This window comes from Balearica regulorum, chromosome 3 (assembly GCF_011004875.1).
Source record: "Balearica regulorum gibbericeps isolate bBalReg1 chromosome 3, bBalReg1.pri, whole genome shotgun sequence".
Lineage (NCBI taxonomy): Eukaryota > Metazoa > Chordata > Aves > Gruiformes > Gruidae > Balearica > Balearica regulorum.
The window spans coordinates 42,897,605-42,915,415 of record NC_046186.1 but is presented as its reverse complement, the minus strand read 5'-3'; the positions used below and the strand labels follow the sequence as shown (position 1 = coordinate 42,915,415).

The window sequence follows — 17,811 nt, the reverse complement described above, 5'->3', positions numbered from 1 at the left end:
AAAACTCTGAAAGTTGGCTACACTGAAAAGCAAAGGAGGGATTTCTTGTGTGAAGCAAGCATCATGGGACAGTTTGACCACCCCAATGTTGTTCACTTAGAAGGGGTCGTTACCAGAGGTAAGCAGCGGCTGAATCCGTCAGTCAAATAACAACATAATGGCAGAAATTACTTTAGCTTATTCATGGTCAAAGATTCAAATTATAAACAGGCTGCACAGTCCTAATGGATTTTCTCCTGATGCGTAACTAACTAAAACAATACTTACTTTATGCTACAACCTGAGGAAAAAAATTAAGATGCACACATGATTAAAAGATGAAGTACTTTTTGAAATATGTTCTTTTTCTAGTTTCATTTAGCCTCAAAGACCATGCAGAGAGATAAGGTTTCTTATGTCCTTTCATATTATCTGAAGTGTCATTATTCCAGAGTCCTGTTCACACAGCAGGAGTTAGGAGAACACACTGACATTTCGATTTGTATGGTTTAATTTTGTGAATCATGACCACGTTTCATGCAGACATTTAAGAACTTATTAGAGATCAGTAACAGTGCTGGAGGCCTCAGAAATGTTCATTGTCTCAATGATTCAGTCCTTCAAAGGAATAACATGTGTTTTGTCAAAAAAAGGCACTCCATCTGTGTTACAGTTTCTCAGACAAAATCTGTCGTCTTTTCTTTCAGGGAAACCAGTCATGATCGTAATAGAATACATGGAGAATGGGGCCTTAGATGCATTTCTTAGGGTGAGTACCAAAATGGAAACATATAAAAATATATTTGAAGTGACAAATATTATGTTATATTATATATTGTTACTTTTAAAAATATGGGTTTATATATGTGCATATATATACATGCATGATATTTGTATAATTAAAATGGTTTTCAGGCTGAAATGGAGTTTGATAAATATGAGCTGTTCTCTACGTTATTTCAGCAAAACCAAATCAGAAATGAGACGATCAGACTGGATCACATAGGAACATTCTAGGAATTTAAGTGATCTAATGTGGCATAGACATGGCGGGTTTTATTATTGCCACCAGCTGAAGTTAAAACTGCTGATACATGAAGCCAAATCTTCTGCCTTTAGGGAACAGAATTTTGTGTCAGCATGGTGGAAATCAGTGTACAAGAATCCCTAAATGAACTATGGTTGTGTGTAAGAGAAGAACAAAAGAAAAAGAAGTGCAAGTTCACAATGATTTAGCATTTTTTGAATGTGTGTTCTGAACTGGCCAGTTCTGACTCCTTACCAGGTGTACAAGACAGTGTGAGATGATGTATGAACACTCTGTAGAGAATAGAAAGATTATGTTTGTTTGATAAACTCCAAGCTATGAATAAAATTATCAGTAGCTAGGGTTCCAAGAGGAGATAGTTCTTATTTCCTTGAAACAAATAATTATGTTGAGAGATGAAGAGCATAGAAGTACATCAGGTAATCTCTCTTAGAAGAGACTTTCCATGCCTTAGCCAGAAATTTATAGTGATTAGCAAGTTTTGTTACTTCTAGTACATTAACTACTCACATTTCTTAACTGGATGTACTGCTTTATAGCTGAAGAAAATAAAACTTGTGTTTGAAGTGAGTTTCTTTGCCCCAGGATGAATTGCCACAGAAGTAGTAAATAAGTAGAAAGCTAAAGTTGTAAAACTAATTCTTATTTCTCTTCTCAGCTGTACTAACAAGAATTGCTGCTCCTTTCTTCCCTCCAGAAACATGATGGGCAATTTACAGTCATTCAGCTAGTGGGAATGTTGAGAGGAATTGCTGCTGGAATGAGATATTTGGCCGATATGGGATATGTACACAGGGATCTTGCAGCACGCAATATTCTTGTCAACAGCAACCTTGTTTGTAAAGTGTCAGACTTTGGCCTTTCCAGAGTTATAGAAGATGATCCAGAGGCTGTCTACACTACTACCGTAAGAGAAATCGATGGGTTTTAGTAGTTTTGAGATGTAGTTACTAAGAAGCAGCATATCTTCTGGAGAATATAGATAAGAGAAATACATTACTATATTGAGAAATATTAACCAGTCAAAAGAGTCTGCAAAAATCTGTCTCTAATTAGGGAGTAATATTTTTGTAAGAACATACATTTTTGTTTGGTAAAGTTCTAAAAATTTTGCACAGTATCTTCATTATTCCTTTCCTCTGTCTTCATTGTTCCCTTCCTCATTATCTTCTGTTTGAACAAATACAGAAGTTTTACCCATAAAAAAATTAATCATCTCATTTACTATGAGTCAATTAAAATATTTGTAGGCTATTACTATTTTTCAGACTAGATTTTATCTCAACAAAAAGTTGACTAGCTTGAGGCTAGACTGTGACAAAGCTCAACTCCTGTATTTTCCCTTGCTTTTGGGTGGGACGCTTTTCTTAAATAAGCATTCATCGGGCACACTATGCTCTTTATTCTTTTGTTGAGCCAGCTCCACTTTCCCACCCATGGGGCCTCACTGTACCTATTTTCTCATGCTGAGGGAAGGAGGGGCCCCTGGAATCCGCTCCGACAGGCGCAGGGATCCGGGCAACTGCACCGGTGTTCTCGGCTGTCACTCCTGCCGCTGGGCTCTAAGTAGGAGCCTGGTTTAAAAATGTCAGACCGAGATTTCAGAGGACCGTATGACAAGTCAACAGGATTTATATACACAGGATGAAATTCCCCTCACCTAGCTTCAGCCAGCCAGGAGTTAAAGGACCAGCGTATATCAGACTTCTAAGCAGCCCCTTAAAATCAGTGAAGAGATAAGCACTTGCAGAGAAATGCATCCAACTTAGCTTAGACAGGTGTCTAGGTTTCTATGGTCCAAGTGTTTTAAGAGCCTAAACTTCCTTAGACTCCTTTGAAAATTCTGCAATCAGTCAACTATAGTAGATGATATAAATGTTGCTTTTGATGTTGATGGAAAGAATTATAAATGTAGTCTATGTTAAATTTTGTGGAGAAAAGAGAAAACGTTCTGCTTTTTTATTTTTTTCATAGGGTGGAAAAATTCCAGTGAGATGGACAGCTCCAGAGGCCATCCAGTACCGCAAATTTACATCAGCCAGTGATGTGTGGAGTTATGGAATAGTTATGTGGGAAGTAATGTCTTACGGAGAACGGCCTTACTGGGACATGTCAAATCAAGATGTAGGTTATACTTTGTGAGTGTGAGTGTGAGTGTGTGTGTGTGTGTTATAAAAACAAAAATTACATACTGTGAACACATACATATGTGTTTCACAATACATGCGTCAACTGTTGGCTTAGAAATGAGACTTATGAAAATACTGTAGGGTTCTCACAAAATAAAAAAGTCACAGAGCTTTCACTTTTTACCTAAATGTCTACATTGTTCTTCTGTCATGTGGATATTGTAGGTGTCTGTCCCGAGTATCAAGTAAAATTGGAACATCAAAAATAGTAATATATGCTCTGTACTTCATTACACTTAAGCATGGAAGGAATTAATATTTTTTCCAATAAGAAATAATTCTGAGGTTTCTGACCTCAGAGCAATGATTAATCAGTTGAAAAAAGTTGTTAAAAATCTGAGTGGCAGTTAATGACCTACTTTGGCTTTTTCAAGTTAATTATGCTGATTTAACAATACCCTTGTTTGCATAAAATATGACCCAGAGCAACAGGTCAGCAGTAATAGAACAGATGGGTTTTAATCTTGATTTCTGACAAGACTATCTATTAATATAGAAAGTACACAGGAAAAAGCCAGGCAGGTGAGAAAGATGTCAGAAAAAGTCTCATTTAAAGTTCTTCAGGTCAGGGGCTTGAGTGGTTTTTTTATTATTATTTTATTTTTTGATTGAATGATCGACATCAAAGTTGAAAAAAAAGAAGATAAAAGTGTAAATGATGAGTCAGTTTGGCACAGTGAAAAGTTGTTAATATTTGACAGGTCTCAGTGTCAAAGATTTCATGGACTGTCAAAATATGGGCAAACAAGTCCTTGGGGCAGAGAAAGAGAAATATTTACATTCCCTAGACACCCAGTGGAGTTTCATTTCTTTTGACACCTTCCTTCTGTACTAGATTCAAACATAAAAGAAGTCTGACAGGAATATAAGATGCCTCAAAGGCAAACCTTACCTATCTTTCAGGGAACAATACAGAAAAACTTTTAAATAGGGGAGAAATTTTGGTATCTTCATGTTTCTTGTTGGATTTTGAAAAGTATTGCCTCTGTTGAAAACTGCAAGTAAAGCGCATGAATGAATCTTTTTCATAAAACAGTTAATTACCACTTCTTGCAGTTTCATCTCTTTTTAGCATCTTGCATGATAGTCTTCAATAGCACATAATTAAAAGATACATCAATTGCTTGGTAAAATAATTTCAAATATTATTGTATGCTGTGATCTTCAAGCATGTCTTCCCAAAACATATACACATCCTACCAATCCCATAGATAAATCTGTGATGCAAAAATTTAGAATCATGATTAGTTATTTATTCTCCTTCACAGTTACCAATGGGAGTATTTAACTGGAACAAAAAATGCTAAATGTGCCTCTTCTAACTTTGCATAAACACTCAGGCAGTTTATATATCTTAAGCGTATCATTTTGCCTAAAAGTGGATGTGGGTGTAGTCATAGACCAGATCAGATCTCCTAAAAATTATGTCTCCCTTACTCTGGATCTTTAGATGGCATTTCTTTAATTCTGCCCCTCTTCCTTTAAGTCATTGTTTTAGATTGATGTAGGATACAAATTTGTGTCGCAATCTCTTTTTAAGCAAAGTCGTTCTTTAGCAGCAAACATGGAGCTAGGGTTTACCAGAAGAATGCTTATCCTACAAGCTCCCCACAGAGGCACAGAGGGCTGAGCACAGATGATCCACAGAGTCCCCCCAACTCCTCTGAGCAGTGGGCTCCTCTCAGCCTAATCCTCGCTGGTAACAGTAGCCCTCAAACTGCTGCACTTTACCCTATCCCCCTATTAGACTGCTGGGGTTTGCTAGTTGGTGCTTTCATGCGGTTACTGACCCAAGTGCAGATTAGTTCTTCAGAAAAGGGCAAGAGCTTAGCCTTAGATCTCTTTTTTCTTTGCTGTACTCCTGGATTTATTACCATAATTGTGTTTATTCTTTTGTATTATTATTATATACCCTGAAGCAGAGTCCTAATATTACATTGTCCAGTTACCTGTATTTAATACTTTGTTGGCAGCCAGTATATACAGTGAACAGACCTGGCCCTCTTCTAATCTACTTTACATCCTCAGATAGCCTGATTATGATAAAAAGCATACTTGACTCTTAACAGTATTCCCTTTTTCTCTTTTTGCAGAAAAAGCAGAATTTGAAAAACAAATTGTGAGAAGTGTAAATAATATAAATCAATTCTATTAGTAAGAACTCCAGCTGTGGTCTCTTTGTAGCTTTGTTTATCTAAAAAAAAAAAAAAAAAAAAAAAGTAAAAAAATCCTGCATCTATTTCATTATCTCTGAGTACTGATTTTTGGAACCCCACCCCCACCTTTCTTATCAGAGTAGACACTTGTAGTACCCTTCAAAGTGCCTGAGTTTTGTATATATTTCTTTTAAAAAAAAGGAACTTATCATTTTTTTAGAATATTTTTTTCAATATTTTGGATATTCCCAGCAATTCCATCCATCTCTAGCTAACTCATTATTTTATGTTTCCTAGTTCATCCTTCTTGCTCAGAATACACATCAAAGAAGCTGATTCTGCAGTATCTCCAAAGTATTTTAAAAATAATATCATCATCTTGATTCCCATCTCTCTTCAGGTTTCTCTGCAGATCATAGTGAACATGGAAAAATCCTGGTCATGATACTTTCATCTGTGTTTTCACTACCCCTTACACTCTTGGATATAGTCTTATCTAGATGGTTTGCCAGTTCTAAGAGTCTTAGATATTTTGCAACAATTTGCTGTTACCTACTTTTTCATTCCTCATTGATTGTCTGCATTCTGACCTCTTAAGCAACTTTTGTTTGTAGTAAAACATATGTAGTATGCACAAAGGGTTTAATACCTTTAACCTTTTAGAAGGTCAGAAATTTCTGCATTACTTTTCGCAGCACACCAGTTCTATACACACTGTAGCTTATTTTTTATTTTTATGCCACTGCTACTTCTTAGCATAAGGAGCTGTTCTTTTGGTTTTCCTCTTAATATTGCTCTAAAAGATCTTACATTTTCTTCTAATGTTTTCTTTCCTGTACAGTAGCATTCTTCCAATTTCCCTGTTCCGCAGAAATCCTCTCTCCCCACCCTGTCTGACAGATAAATTCACTCTCTCTAAAAGGTCACCGCACTCATTCTTCAAGGTGTGGATGTTACTGCAGGAATTGAATATTTCTCAGTCATTTTTGAGTTGTAGGACAGTACTGTCATTCTAAATGTTCAGATAGAAAGCTGAGGCCCAGGGAGATGAGGCAACTTCCCTGAGGTCAGAAGGACATTCTGTGACACAAACCTGCAGTAAGTGCCCTACCACTGGGCTATACCTCCTCTTTTCACAAAACTTTTCTGCAAAAGGTTTTGATACAAACATGGATTTCGGCCAGCTTTTTGAAGGTCATTTTGTATTCTTTGCAGTTCTCTACTTTGCAGTCCACTGCTTTTGAATTTTCTCACTCAACCTATGGAATATTTTCTGTCTGAGGTTATTATTTTCACTGAACCCTGGATATTCACCAACTTTATTTATCATACCAGATCTACTTCCTAGGGCTACATCCAGAACAGCTTCTGATCTTGCTTTCTGTACAAACCGAGGAAGAAGACAGTCCTATGCACTACCCTTCAGGAACAAGCACCCTTCCTTAGCAATTCTAATACTGCTATGTCAGTCAATGTCAGTATACTTGAAATCCCCCATGAACAGTGTTTTAGCCCTTTTTCACAATCCTTTCTTATCTGGCTCGCTTCCTGATGTGCTTTCTTATCCTGCCCTCAAGGTTTATAGCAGTTTCCTGTGACTTTACGTTACCCATTTTTATTTTTTCCTTAAATCCAAATGGACTTGGCTAAGGAAGTCAATGGGTGGGTGTAATTCTTGGTTCAGACATCTATGCTCTCCTTCGATCATATCATCATCTAGCACCATCTCTTATTAAATCTAACTTTCTGTTTAGGTGATATATTAAAATACCATTCAGCCAGGTCTTCCTCTCTCGTGTGGCACATTTCTGCTACTTTATCATTAATATAACATGGCTAGATATAGAATACAACTTTTTTTCCCTACCAATTTCTGTCTGCTGAACATTTTTCTTGGATCCTTTTATAATATCTCCAGGCTGTTCGTATTTTATATGTGCATGCACAGATCCCTATCCCTTTACAAGTCTGTTGCTTCTACCACACACTTTCATAAAAGCCTTGGGGCAAGTAATAATGCTTTCTGAAATAACTCCATTTATCAATCTATCTGTTGCTCCCTTGGTGAATTTAATTGTTGTTCCCCGCTGCTCACTTGACTAGGTAATATAGCTATGTTCTGCACATATAGAACAATATGTTTAATAAGCCCGAAGATAAAGTCGAGGAAATTATTTGAAAACATGAAGGCCAGTGTCAAAACAACAGACTTATATTTTTGCAACATTGATGGCAAATTATAGTTTATTGAATTTTTCTTTATTTTTTATCCTTTTATTTCTTGAACTGGGTAGCAATATATATTCCTTAAATATCCCTTGATGAAAAATGATTAACTGTGTTGGCTGCTAGGTTATAAAAGCAATCGAAGAAGGCTATCGTTTGCCAGCACCCATGGATTGCCCAGCAGGACTGCACCAGCTGATGCTAGATTGTTGGCAGAAGGAACGCGGTGAAAGGCCAAAGTTTGAGCAGATAGTTGGTATTCTGGACAAAATGATTAGAAATCCAAACAGCTTGAAAACCCCATTGGGAACCTGTAGCAGGTAAGAAAAATTTTAGTGTGTGTTCTTATGATGGTGCATGTGGCTGGGTTCTGGATGTTCTATTTGGTGGCTGGTTCCAGTTCACAGTTAACTCACGTGTCTCTCAGTTCCTCCTTCCTTCTGTTCCCTGTTCTTCTCTTCCCTCATTTGGCCTCCTTTTTTACCCTGCTGAACAAAGTCAGAAAGGACTTTCTTAAAAAAATAACCAAAATAAAGAAAGTAAATATCATGGAACTAACACATTTCTCAGTAAACTTCTGCCCGCTTGTTACTCTTTCCACACTCTCACCACTAACAGTCTTTGGTTTCCTTGTTTCTTAAAATTGTGAAGTCTGGAGGGCAAGGATCATCATCTATTGTAGTTTTATATGATGCATCCCTTGCCCTAGGAACTGCTACGGTAGAAATAGTAATTAATAGTACTCATGCTTGGTCAATGTACTTTGACATGCTACACACTAGATTTTTACCTTTCATTTTCTGGCTTTAACTCCTTTCAGTGATTGCATCTCATTGTATTTCATGGTGTAGCGTTTAATGGCTTCTTCATACTTTTCAGGTGAATTATTTAATTGTGGTAATCTTTTGACCTGCTAGCTAGATCACTGCACTAGGGAATCAACTGGCCTGTGTTCTGCTCCCAGTTCTTCCACTGACTGATTTACTGTGTGACCTTAAGCAACTTACTTTGTGTCTCTGCTCTTTCCTTGTCTTTGTTTTGTCCCATCCAATTGAATAATGGGAATAGCTACAACTATATTTTCTTAGATGCTTAAAAGAATAGCATCTTTATTTTACTCAGCAACTTTAGTTGCAGCTGCTGTCATGCTAGGTAATAACATTGATTTTCTGTTGGTAACAATAGTCCATTAGGCTGATTTTGCTCACTCTGGCCTTTCATCTTTTACATGAATAAGCTTAGGAAGTACATATTGTGAGCTACAGAGCAGTCAAGAGCTATTCACAGAATAATCTAAATTGTGTGTAAAGCCCTATTACTTTCTACTCTTGACATTTTTAATACCCCAAACTTATTTGACACTCACCTTGCTAAATACTCCCTGATGTTTTACTCTCTTTGGAAGCAACTTACTTTCCTTTTTCCTTCTCCGTAGACCAATTAGCCCTCTTCTGGACCAGAACACTCCCGATTTTACCACTTTCTGCTCCGTAGGCGAATGGTTACAAGCTATTAAGATGGAAAGATATAAGGATAATTTCACAGCAGCAGGCTACAACTCTCTTGAATCAGTTGCCAGGATGACTATTGAGTAAGTTAGTACTGGGCATGTTTAACTTGCATTTAGGAATTTCTAGGTAAAATAATACACAATGTTCAACTCCAAAACTTTACCCTGAGTACAAACATGGTACTTGGGGTTAAATCAGCTGATTTAACAGCTGATGATGTCATATTAGAGCATCCCATGACAGGGAAAATACCCTGCTACCTATGTGTGGCATTACTTTTTTCCTGCTTTTGAGACCAATTGAAATAACACCAAGGGGCTAGAATTTGAGGGAGAATGTGGCCCATTTCAAAGTATGTATGTATAGGAGAATAACCCCTTTGCCTCCATTACCTAATTGGTACCTTTTTCCAGATGTGGAATAGGAAGATGTGTAATTTTCTTTTAATTGGCTGGGGGCTGTGTCCTGCAAGAAATGACTTTGCATCAAGATAAAAGTCTATAGAAGCAAAACAATTTTCTGAAGGCAAGCATGGCCTGTATTGGTACTGCCATCTTAAACAGGTCTTCCTGGCACCCTGCAAACAGCATTCTTGTCCTGGTGGTTGCCAAACACATGTAATTCCTCTTACTGAGAGCAGTGGTTTTCTAAACAAGTTTCTAATAATATTCTCAAGTTTGCAACCATACTCTTATCTGACTGGTATCCTTAGGGGCCTCAGCCTATAGCTTGGGAACTGTCATCAAAGCCTATAAGCTTCTACTACATCAGCAGCACTAGTAGCTGTGGAATTGAAACAGCTGCTCTTCTTCCATTTGCATGATGGGTATGGGTCAATATGCAAAGGGTTTCTCTAGGCATCTCTTTAGGAAGTAGAATGTGATCCCCAAAATCTTGTATTTATACATAACATAGTCCTGAAAGCCACCTGTATTTTACAAGAGAAGTGTCTCTTTCCCTGGGTGTCCTTGAAAGCCACAATAAAAGATTATCACAGTGCAAAACATACTGGCCTCATTCTCAGATGTGTAGACACATGCAGTGTAATTACATGACACTTGCCATGTAATTGCACTCCTCGCTGAGAAGTTGAACAGTGCCTATATGAACTTCACAGTACTGAGCTGAGGTTCCAGTGTAGCTTCAATGTCAGAAACCTGTAGCCCAGACCACTACGTAGCTTTGACTCACAGTTGAATACCATACAATAGCAGTCTAAGTTGAAAAATTAACAATGTACGCATTTATCTTCCCCAGGGATGTGATGAGTTTAGGGATCACGTTGGTTGGTCATCAAAAGAAAATCATGAGCAGCATTCAGACTATGAGAGCACAAATGCTACATTTACACGGCACTGGCATCCAAGTGTGATAGACATTTCTCCCTTATGAGGGAGGTGACAGACTGAGAGAACAGCACTGGCCTTCAGTATATATGAAGTGCTGCTAGAAGACACTTGATTTCCTGGGTCCTTCCTGCAGTGAATAGAAGAGCTACAAGAAGCACCTACAGACTTGAACTCCTAAGTGCCACCAGAATTTATGAAAAGGGAATTAGGATCCACCAGTGGTGGCAAGGAAAACAGCAGTGACAATAAACAAAGTACTACCTGAATAAACATACAAACACCTTGAGCTCTCTAACCTCCTTTTTATCTAATAGACTTTTTAAATGTACATAAAAATTTAAAAAAAGAATATATTTGTCAGATAAAATCATGATATTATTGTTAAATTCAACAAAATATTTTCCTTAAATCTGTGATTTCTGAATCTTTTTTTAATCATTTGTGTTTATTCTTCATAAAGACTTTCTTTTAGTATGATGTTTATATCTTTGGACCTTTTTAGTGCTAATTCTATGACACATTACTACACTGGGTACCTCTGAAGGATTATTTGAGTTCCTAGAGATTTAAAAGAAGCATGACCAAGCAATGTATATCTGTCCAAACTTTGGTATCCTTTTGTGCCATTTACTTTTGTTAAATCAGCACCGTATTGACATGGCTAGCTAATTGGCAGGGAGTCAGGAAAATGCAAGTTGCCAAGAGCTCTGATATTTTTTAAAGAATTTTTTAAGGTTACACATATACTATCTTTTAAAAGAAAATAAAATAAAAAAAAATAAAAAGAAAAGAAAAAAAAAGAAAAGCAATAATGACCCCTAAGTAGTTCTAGGCACTTTTAGCAAATTGTTTGCAAGACGATTTTAATGGACTAGAGTTAAAGTGAGATATATTCTAAGATGTAGATCTACAACTGTAAACCTGCTGAGACACTGCATTGAATGGACAAGTGATTGTAGGAGTGTCTCGGAACACAGGTGCAGTTCTCCAGTGTTACCTAAATCATTTAATCTGAGCACATCACATTTTTTTTCAATACTCTGCATTAGCAAATCTGAGAGAAATGGCTGGCGTATATTTTATATAAGTTTAAGCCGTTATGCAGTCCAGCTGTCAGAAAAAGGACATAGATTTTATATGAGAACTGTAGAGCATGAAGCAAGGGGCAGTTCAAAATTTTCAAGTTTTTTACAAGCTTTTGCTGCTCTGAACAAACATGCGTGTACGTGCTCACACAGACACAACAGTCATTCATCAGCAACACAGATGTAAGAGTAGTTGCTCTATGGAATATCTTTTTTACACCATTTACTTGTATATTAATTTTGTTTGATTAAAATATTTAACTACCATAAGCAATAATGAAAAGGTGTCTTTACAGATATTGCAGGAATGTATATGAACCAGAGATAAATGCTTTAAAAAAAAAAATCTGAAAATTGTGAACTACCCCAGCAATGAAATGCTGTACTTCCAAAGAGAATTGGGCTGCTTCTATTGATTTTGATAGAGAAAGATCCCAGGGATCAGTCATAAATTGGTCTTGTTTGATAATGTGGGCATCCACACAAAAAAAATAAAAACAAAAGAAAAACCCTGTAAATGTTCCTTTGTAAAACTTGTAAATTTTATTTATACTGTCTTGTTTTGTACACACATTTATGTGTAGTGAGCTCTGAATACATTGAAAATGCACTATATTTTTCTATTTTACTTGCAGAGCATCACAAACAAACATGTATATTCAGTGCTACATAATGTGTTTTCCCACATTTAGGACCAAAGATAGTTATCAAAAACTTAAATGCATCATTTTCCCCCTCCTTTTTTCTCCCCCTTTTTAGATCACTGTACAGTGTTATATTTGTCATTTTATTTATTTGTTTCATTAGAAAAATCAGTTTGGTTATACTAATTTTTTGTCCCCCCTGCCTTTGTTGAAGAAAATCTGTAAAAAGCTTTTAACTAGCATAATCCCGTTACATAGACACTTCCATTTGTAATCTTTGTAATAGACTGTAAATATATTTTTGGAACTATAATGCAATGTGCATAAGGGTTATTTTTCAGTGTCCATATATGATTGTTTATACAATTCACAGCACTTTACAGTCATGCTGAGAAGCCTAATTTATTGCCTGGATTTGGGCAGAGTAAGAAAAAAAGGTGAATAGTCTTATTTCGTATTAGATGATTGTCATTCGGTAGAAATGGAGTTATTTTCATGTATGCAGCTCAAGATGGTTTTTTAACTATTAAAATTAATTTTCTAGAAATGCTGTAGAAGTAAGACGCAGAGTAGACTGCATGCCCAACATTGAAATTAGTGCGCGCAAGCACTCAGCCAAGGCACTTCGAGTAGCCATTGGAACGCTCTTCGTTAATAAACATCCGTTTTGTGTTATAACAAACGCTAAGTGCCTCACTACTGCAGTGAGCATCTGTGGGCAACTGCACAGGGTGCTTGTCAGTTTTGCTGCTGCTTTAGGCACCCAGCTATGAATTTAGGAGTCTAAGTTCAGACACCTGCTCCCTTATAAATCTTGGCAATTGTTTCTAAGGGCTTGGTGATTAAAGGTGCGATGCAGCAATGCTGGTATTGCTGAGAACCCGCAAACCCTAAATGCAAGAGAGTTGAGGCCAGGCTTCTCCTTTAGGATTTGTTCAATATTCCGAAGCTCAGAGGCCTCAAAACATGTGTGGTGACCTGGGCTTACACATGTAAAAGTGAGGGCCCTAATGATATTTCTTCCTTATTTTTCCTTGTTTGATTTAAGCCATCTTCTATGAACAGTAAATATATTTTAGCATTCATCTATATACCTTGACTGCCTTAATGTTGCCACAGATTTTTACACATTTGAAAGTGGTAGAGTAGACCCAGAAAGCACAATCGCTATCAATACTCCTATCGTATCTATCTGTTCGGAACATTACTGCAATTTAGAGCACATGCACGTAAATGGATTTGTAACTGGTAGAGCAGCAACATATTGACGTTGGTTGCAGTTCCCCAGGTTCCAGGAAAATATAGTCCAGTGTAAGAAAAGTAAAGTACCAGAGAAAGTTGATGTCAATGGGAGGAACTGAAGAAAAAGTTGGGTCAGAGGGAGAATTAAAGGCTAAATGATGAAACAAAGAAATTATCTCAGTTCTGGTTTAATGTCATTGAATTTGGAAATTGTGCATCGCTACAGACAGATTATCAGGCTGTCAGTGAGGCTGATCTTTCTTGACTTTGTCCATCTACAAACATCTAAAAAAGAGATGCCTAAGACAAGCAGGATGAATCTCCCTCTGGGAATGCTTATCTCCATTACCTGTAGAGGGAACCCAGATGATTAGCTTAAATTAGGTGTCTAATGTCTAGGTAGTTAAAGTTAGGTGAGGTGATTCCTACCCTGTATGTCCTTGGCTGCTACAGTTTCCCTTGCAAGCTGAGTGTCGTAGAAAGGCAGCTCCTCCACTACTAGTATGTCCCAGAATGTATTTAAACTGGGCCTTATCACAGAGAGAGGTGATTTTTTCTTAATTATTTTTTTTGTTTTAATATTCAGAGATTTGTAACAGATCATCTAAAGACTTTTTGTATATGGGTATTAATTCTTGAAAAAATTGTGATTGTTCTGAGGAAGACCTGCCTAGTAAATTACAGTTATTTAATATTTGAAATAATCAGAAATATTTGCTGACATACTGCTTCAGTCCAGAGGTTATGTGATCAGATATGATAGCTGCTGTTTGCAAAACCATGTTTATCTAAAGCCTTGTCATGTAAAAATCTCCAGGAGGCAAAGATGCTTAAATGTATCTCAAATTGAATGTTGCCCTTAATATCTCAATAACTGAGCTCTGTCTGTATTATTCTCCATTTAAAATGAGGTTTTTATATTTGTTTAAGCTGGAGATATCTGGCATCCACTGAGGGAGTTTGAAAAAATGATTTTAAATTAAATTTGCTTTTCTCCACTAATAGTAATATACGGTAAATAGTTTCCACTGTTTTGAATGTTACAAAAACTATTGCTTTAATGTGGGGAATGAAGGGGTTTATTTTTGTTTTGTTGTTGATATTTTTTTACATTTATTGGTTAGTAGTTGAAATAAAAAAATAATAATTTGTCCTTAACTTTCTAAATAATTTATATATAGCAATTTTGAGAATGATTTAAATTCTATGACTTTCGGGTTATTACTGAGACGGTGGTCATGCCACTACAGCTATAATACCAAGCGATGCCGAGACACCCTGCCAAAAGGGCGGGTTCAGCTGGCATTCTGTTGTCCAGTAATGGCATGAAGCAGTCCACTGGCTGTGCACGAGGAGTGAAGGCCAACTCAGCCAAAAAAAAGGGTCATTTCAAAAAATATCTATACAACATGTTAGAGCTAACACATCCTTAACGCATTACTTCCCTGCAGGCAGATAGAAATTGATATGCTCATGGTATGCATTTGGGGTTTGGTGGTTTGTGTTTGTTTGTTTTATTTTAAACAAGTGACATTTGGGGTGCTTGTGGAAGAGAACAGTTCCCAGACAACATGACGAGCCCAGTTTAAGAAAAATACAATATAAATTCTTGCCTAACAGTAATTCTGGCAGCAGGTGCTGCAGGGGTATTCAGGCAGTTGGTGCTATGATTTGCTCAGCAATTAGCACAGCAGAGTTTCTGCATGTCCAGGACCTGTTCGGATCATACTTCTGATGAATTAACTGATATGTAGAAACAGGAGAATTTTTCCCCCCACTAACTTGGAATGGAATGGACTTACAGATGGTAGATTTGGGATTCACAAGACTACTCAAAAGTCTTAGCCTCAAACTAATTTCTAGTAAAACAAGAAATTCTGGGCAGCAGCCTATATTTTCTCTCCTATTCCCTTAAGGGTTGTCAAACATAGCCAACAATTACTTTTAAACAGAGATCTTTATTGTTTGCATAGTATAGCCTTCTGTTTACTTGGGAGTAGGCAGTTCTGTAATTAAATTTCCTGCAAAAGGGATTGGAGAGGGGTGGGGGAGGGGAGAAGGAATACCAAAGTTGGGAAAAAAACCCCACGAGAACAAAGAAAGAAAAACTTATTCCAACAAATGACCTGTGAAACCCAAAGTATGACTGAGTTCACAATTTTTATAACACATTCCATACAGGAATTTGAAAAATATAAGAGATTAAACCATAGGCATAAAATCTACAATATCCTTACAAAAGAGTAGTGGCAGAATGCAAGCTAGGTTTCTGGGAGTTTTTTCTCTCAGGATTTTTCTTTTCTTTTTCTTTTTCTTTTTTTTTTAAGATTTTTAAGTTAGAATAATTAACACACACCTTTAGACTAAAATCTTGGGACAAGCTATGGGACAAAATTAGCTTGTCTATAATATCCATGAAATTCTCAGTATACTTTCAGGGTGCGTAAGGGTTAGGCTGTTTGAAAGTGAAGGGAATCATGTGGGGTTTATAGTCTGTACAGACCATGTGGGTTATGTCCAGCAAGATTATGAAAAGTTAAAAGTTAAAGAGGAAAACCCTCACTTTTGCACCTGCTGAAAAGTCAGAAGATGGGAAGGAATGGAAAGAGGGGGGTGCTAAGCCATTCAGGATGTGTGAGTCTAAGTTGTAGGGCTCTGCAAGACGCTGCTGGCAGGGGAGTTAAGGAGTGTCGAGATTTTTTGTTCAAGTAAAGAGACACTGTTAATAAAATATACCTAATAATCTAATGTGAAGTGGTTTCAGTACTCTGATTTTTCCTCAGGCCAGATTGGAATTTGTCAAAGAGACTAAATTGAGACAGATGGGAAAGCAACTGGTAATACACAGCTCATTCAAGCAGACTTGAAAGAGACATAAAGGAGAATTTTACATTAAAAGCCTGAAAATAAAACATGAACTCTGATGATATTTACTCTCAGAAGGTTTTTGAGTAGTTTTCTTTAAGTCTAGGGTAACGATAGCAGATTTTAGCACTGATACTATACAAATTGGGTGAAATTAATATCTAATTAGAGTGACCAAAAAAGAACCACAAGTGAAAAAATAGTTGATGTCTTGATAGACTGTGAAAAAAAGACACAATACAGCCATGCGAAACTTGTGTAGCCAGCCAAATGAATCTTGGACAAAACAAGACATAATGCCTAGTGCCAGAAGAGCTAAATCAGGAACAGAAAATCTATTCATCCATGGACCAAGGGTTCTGTATTTAATTGAACCAAATAACCAACTGTAGAACTGTGCTGCTAATAATAATTAATACTAATAATGAAAAACTACAATTCAGAGGTCATTTGATGAATCATATATGGCTAACACTGAATAACACAGTGCTTAAGCCATAGCTGTGCCCAAAGACTTAAGGGAGTTCCATGTCTCTGAGTATTTCAAGTCATTAATAAACCAGAGACATTAGAGCCCCAAGTCCATAACTAAAGCCTTCCCCTTTTGTGCCAAAAAAAACCCCCAAAGGAATGCTGAGGAGTCTGTAATGTCTATCAAGTACCAAAGATATTATCTTCTGATTATTTCCTTAGAATTACCAAGAAAACCATGAGTTTACCGCCCACATTTAGGAACAAACTCCCTGCTCCAAAGATGCCATCTCACTGAGAAGAAAAATCATCTGTTAGTTTTACTAGGACATCCAAATCTGGCTTGAAAGAGGCTAGGCTGAAGAATGACAGATAGAATGTATCCACGTTGATCCCTTGCATTTCATGTTCGTAGAAACATTACTCAGGCAATTTCTTGACTATCATTCAACCTGTCTTACTATGCCAGCTTCCACTGGCTTTCTGAAGGGCTGCATGTCCATTTTTAAGATGTCTGCTGGAAAACATGTTTCAATTTCGTTTCCTCAGGGACCAACTGGTCTATGCCAAGAATGCATGTGTAGCTTAAGAGTAAAAAGGTGCAGAAATCTCAGACTGGTTCTCTCCAGGATGTTCTTTTCAGTCATAGTCGTAAATGAAATGTGTTCTCCCACTGAAGTTGCACATAGTAAATTGCATGAGAAATCTGATTTGCCTGAAATAAACTTAGTAAAATCATCCAGATATACCTCCTGAAGGCCACTCAGAAATGGCAGGTTTTAAGTGATGGTTAGGATTTTGTTCAGAAAGTGAAAGAGTAGGGTCTATGGGAAGTCTGCGTGTGCAGTTTTCACACTCTGTAAAACACTCCACTTACCAAAGTATGGAGCTTTCTGGATAGCAGGTATCCTGTCACTGTCACTGAAACTAGACCACAAATGCAAAATCTATTTATAAGAATAAACAAATAAAGAAGTAATTCTGTAACAGAATTAGACCAAGTCTTCACAATTTATTGTTTTGTCTTGGCAGCACTGGTGCTTTCA

At 36.9% G+C, this 17,811-nt stretch overlaps 1 protein-coding gene across 1 annotated transcript in view; it reads left to right on the top strand.

The window, feature by feature from the left end:
* The window catches only part of EPHA7 (EPH receptor A7), a 160,889-nt gene extending 146,305 nt beyond the window's left edge, over positions 1–14,584 (top strand). Inside the window, 7 exon segments of the mRNA XM_075747723.1 lie at positions 1–118; positions 687–748; positions 1,725–1,934; positions 3,002–3,151; positions 7,725–7,918; positions 9,034–9,189; positions 10,367–14,584. Coding sequence (XP_075603838.1) covers positions 1–118; positions 687–748; positions 1,725–1,934; positions 3,002–3,151; positions 7,725–7,918; positions 9,034–9,189; positions 10,367–10,481 — 1,005 coding nt within the window. The 3' untranslated portion in view covers positions 10,482–14,584.
* The last annotated feature ends 3,227 nt before the right edge of the window (positions 14,585–17,811 follow it).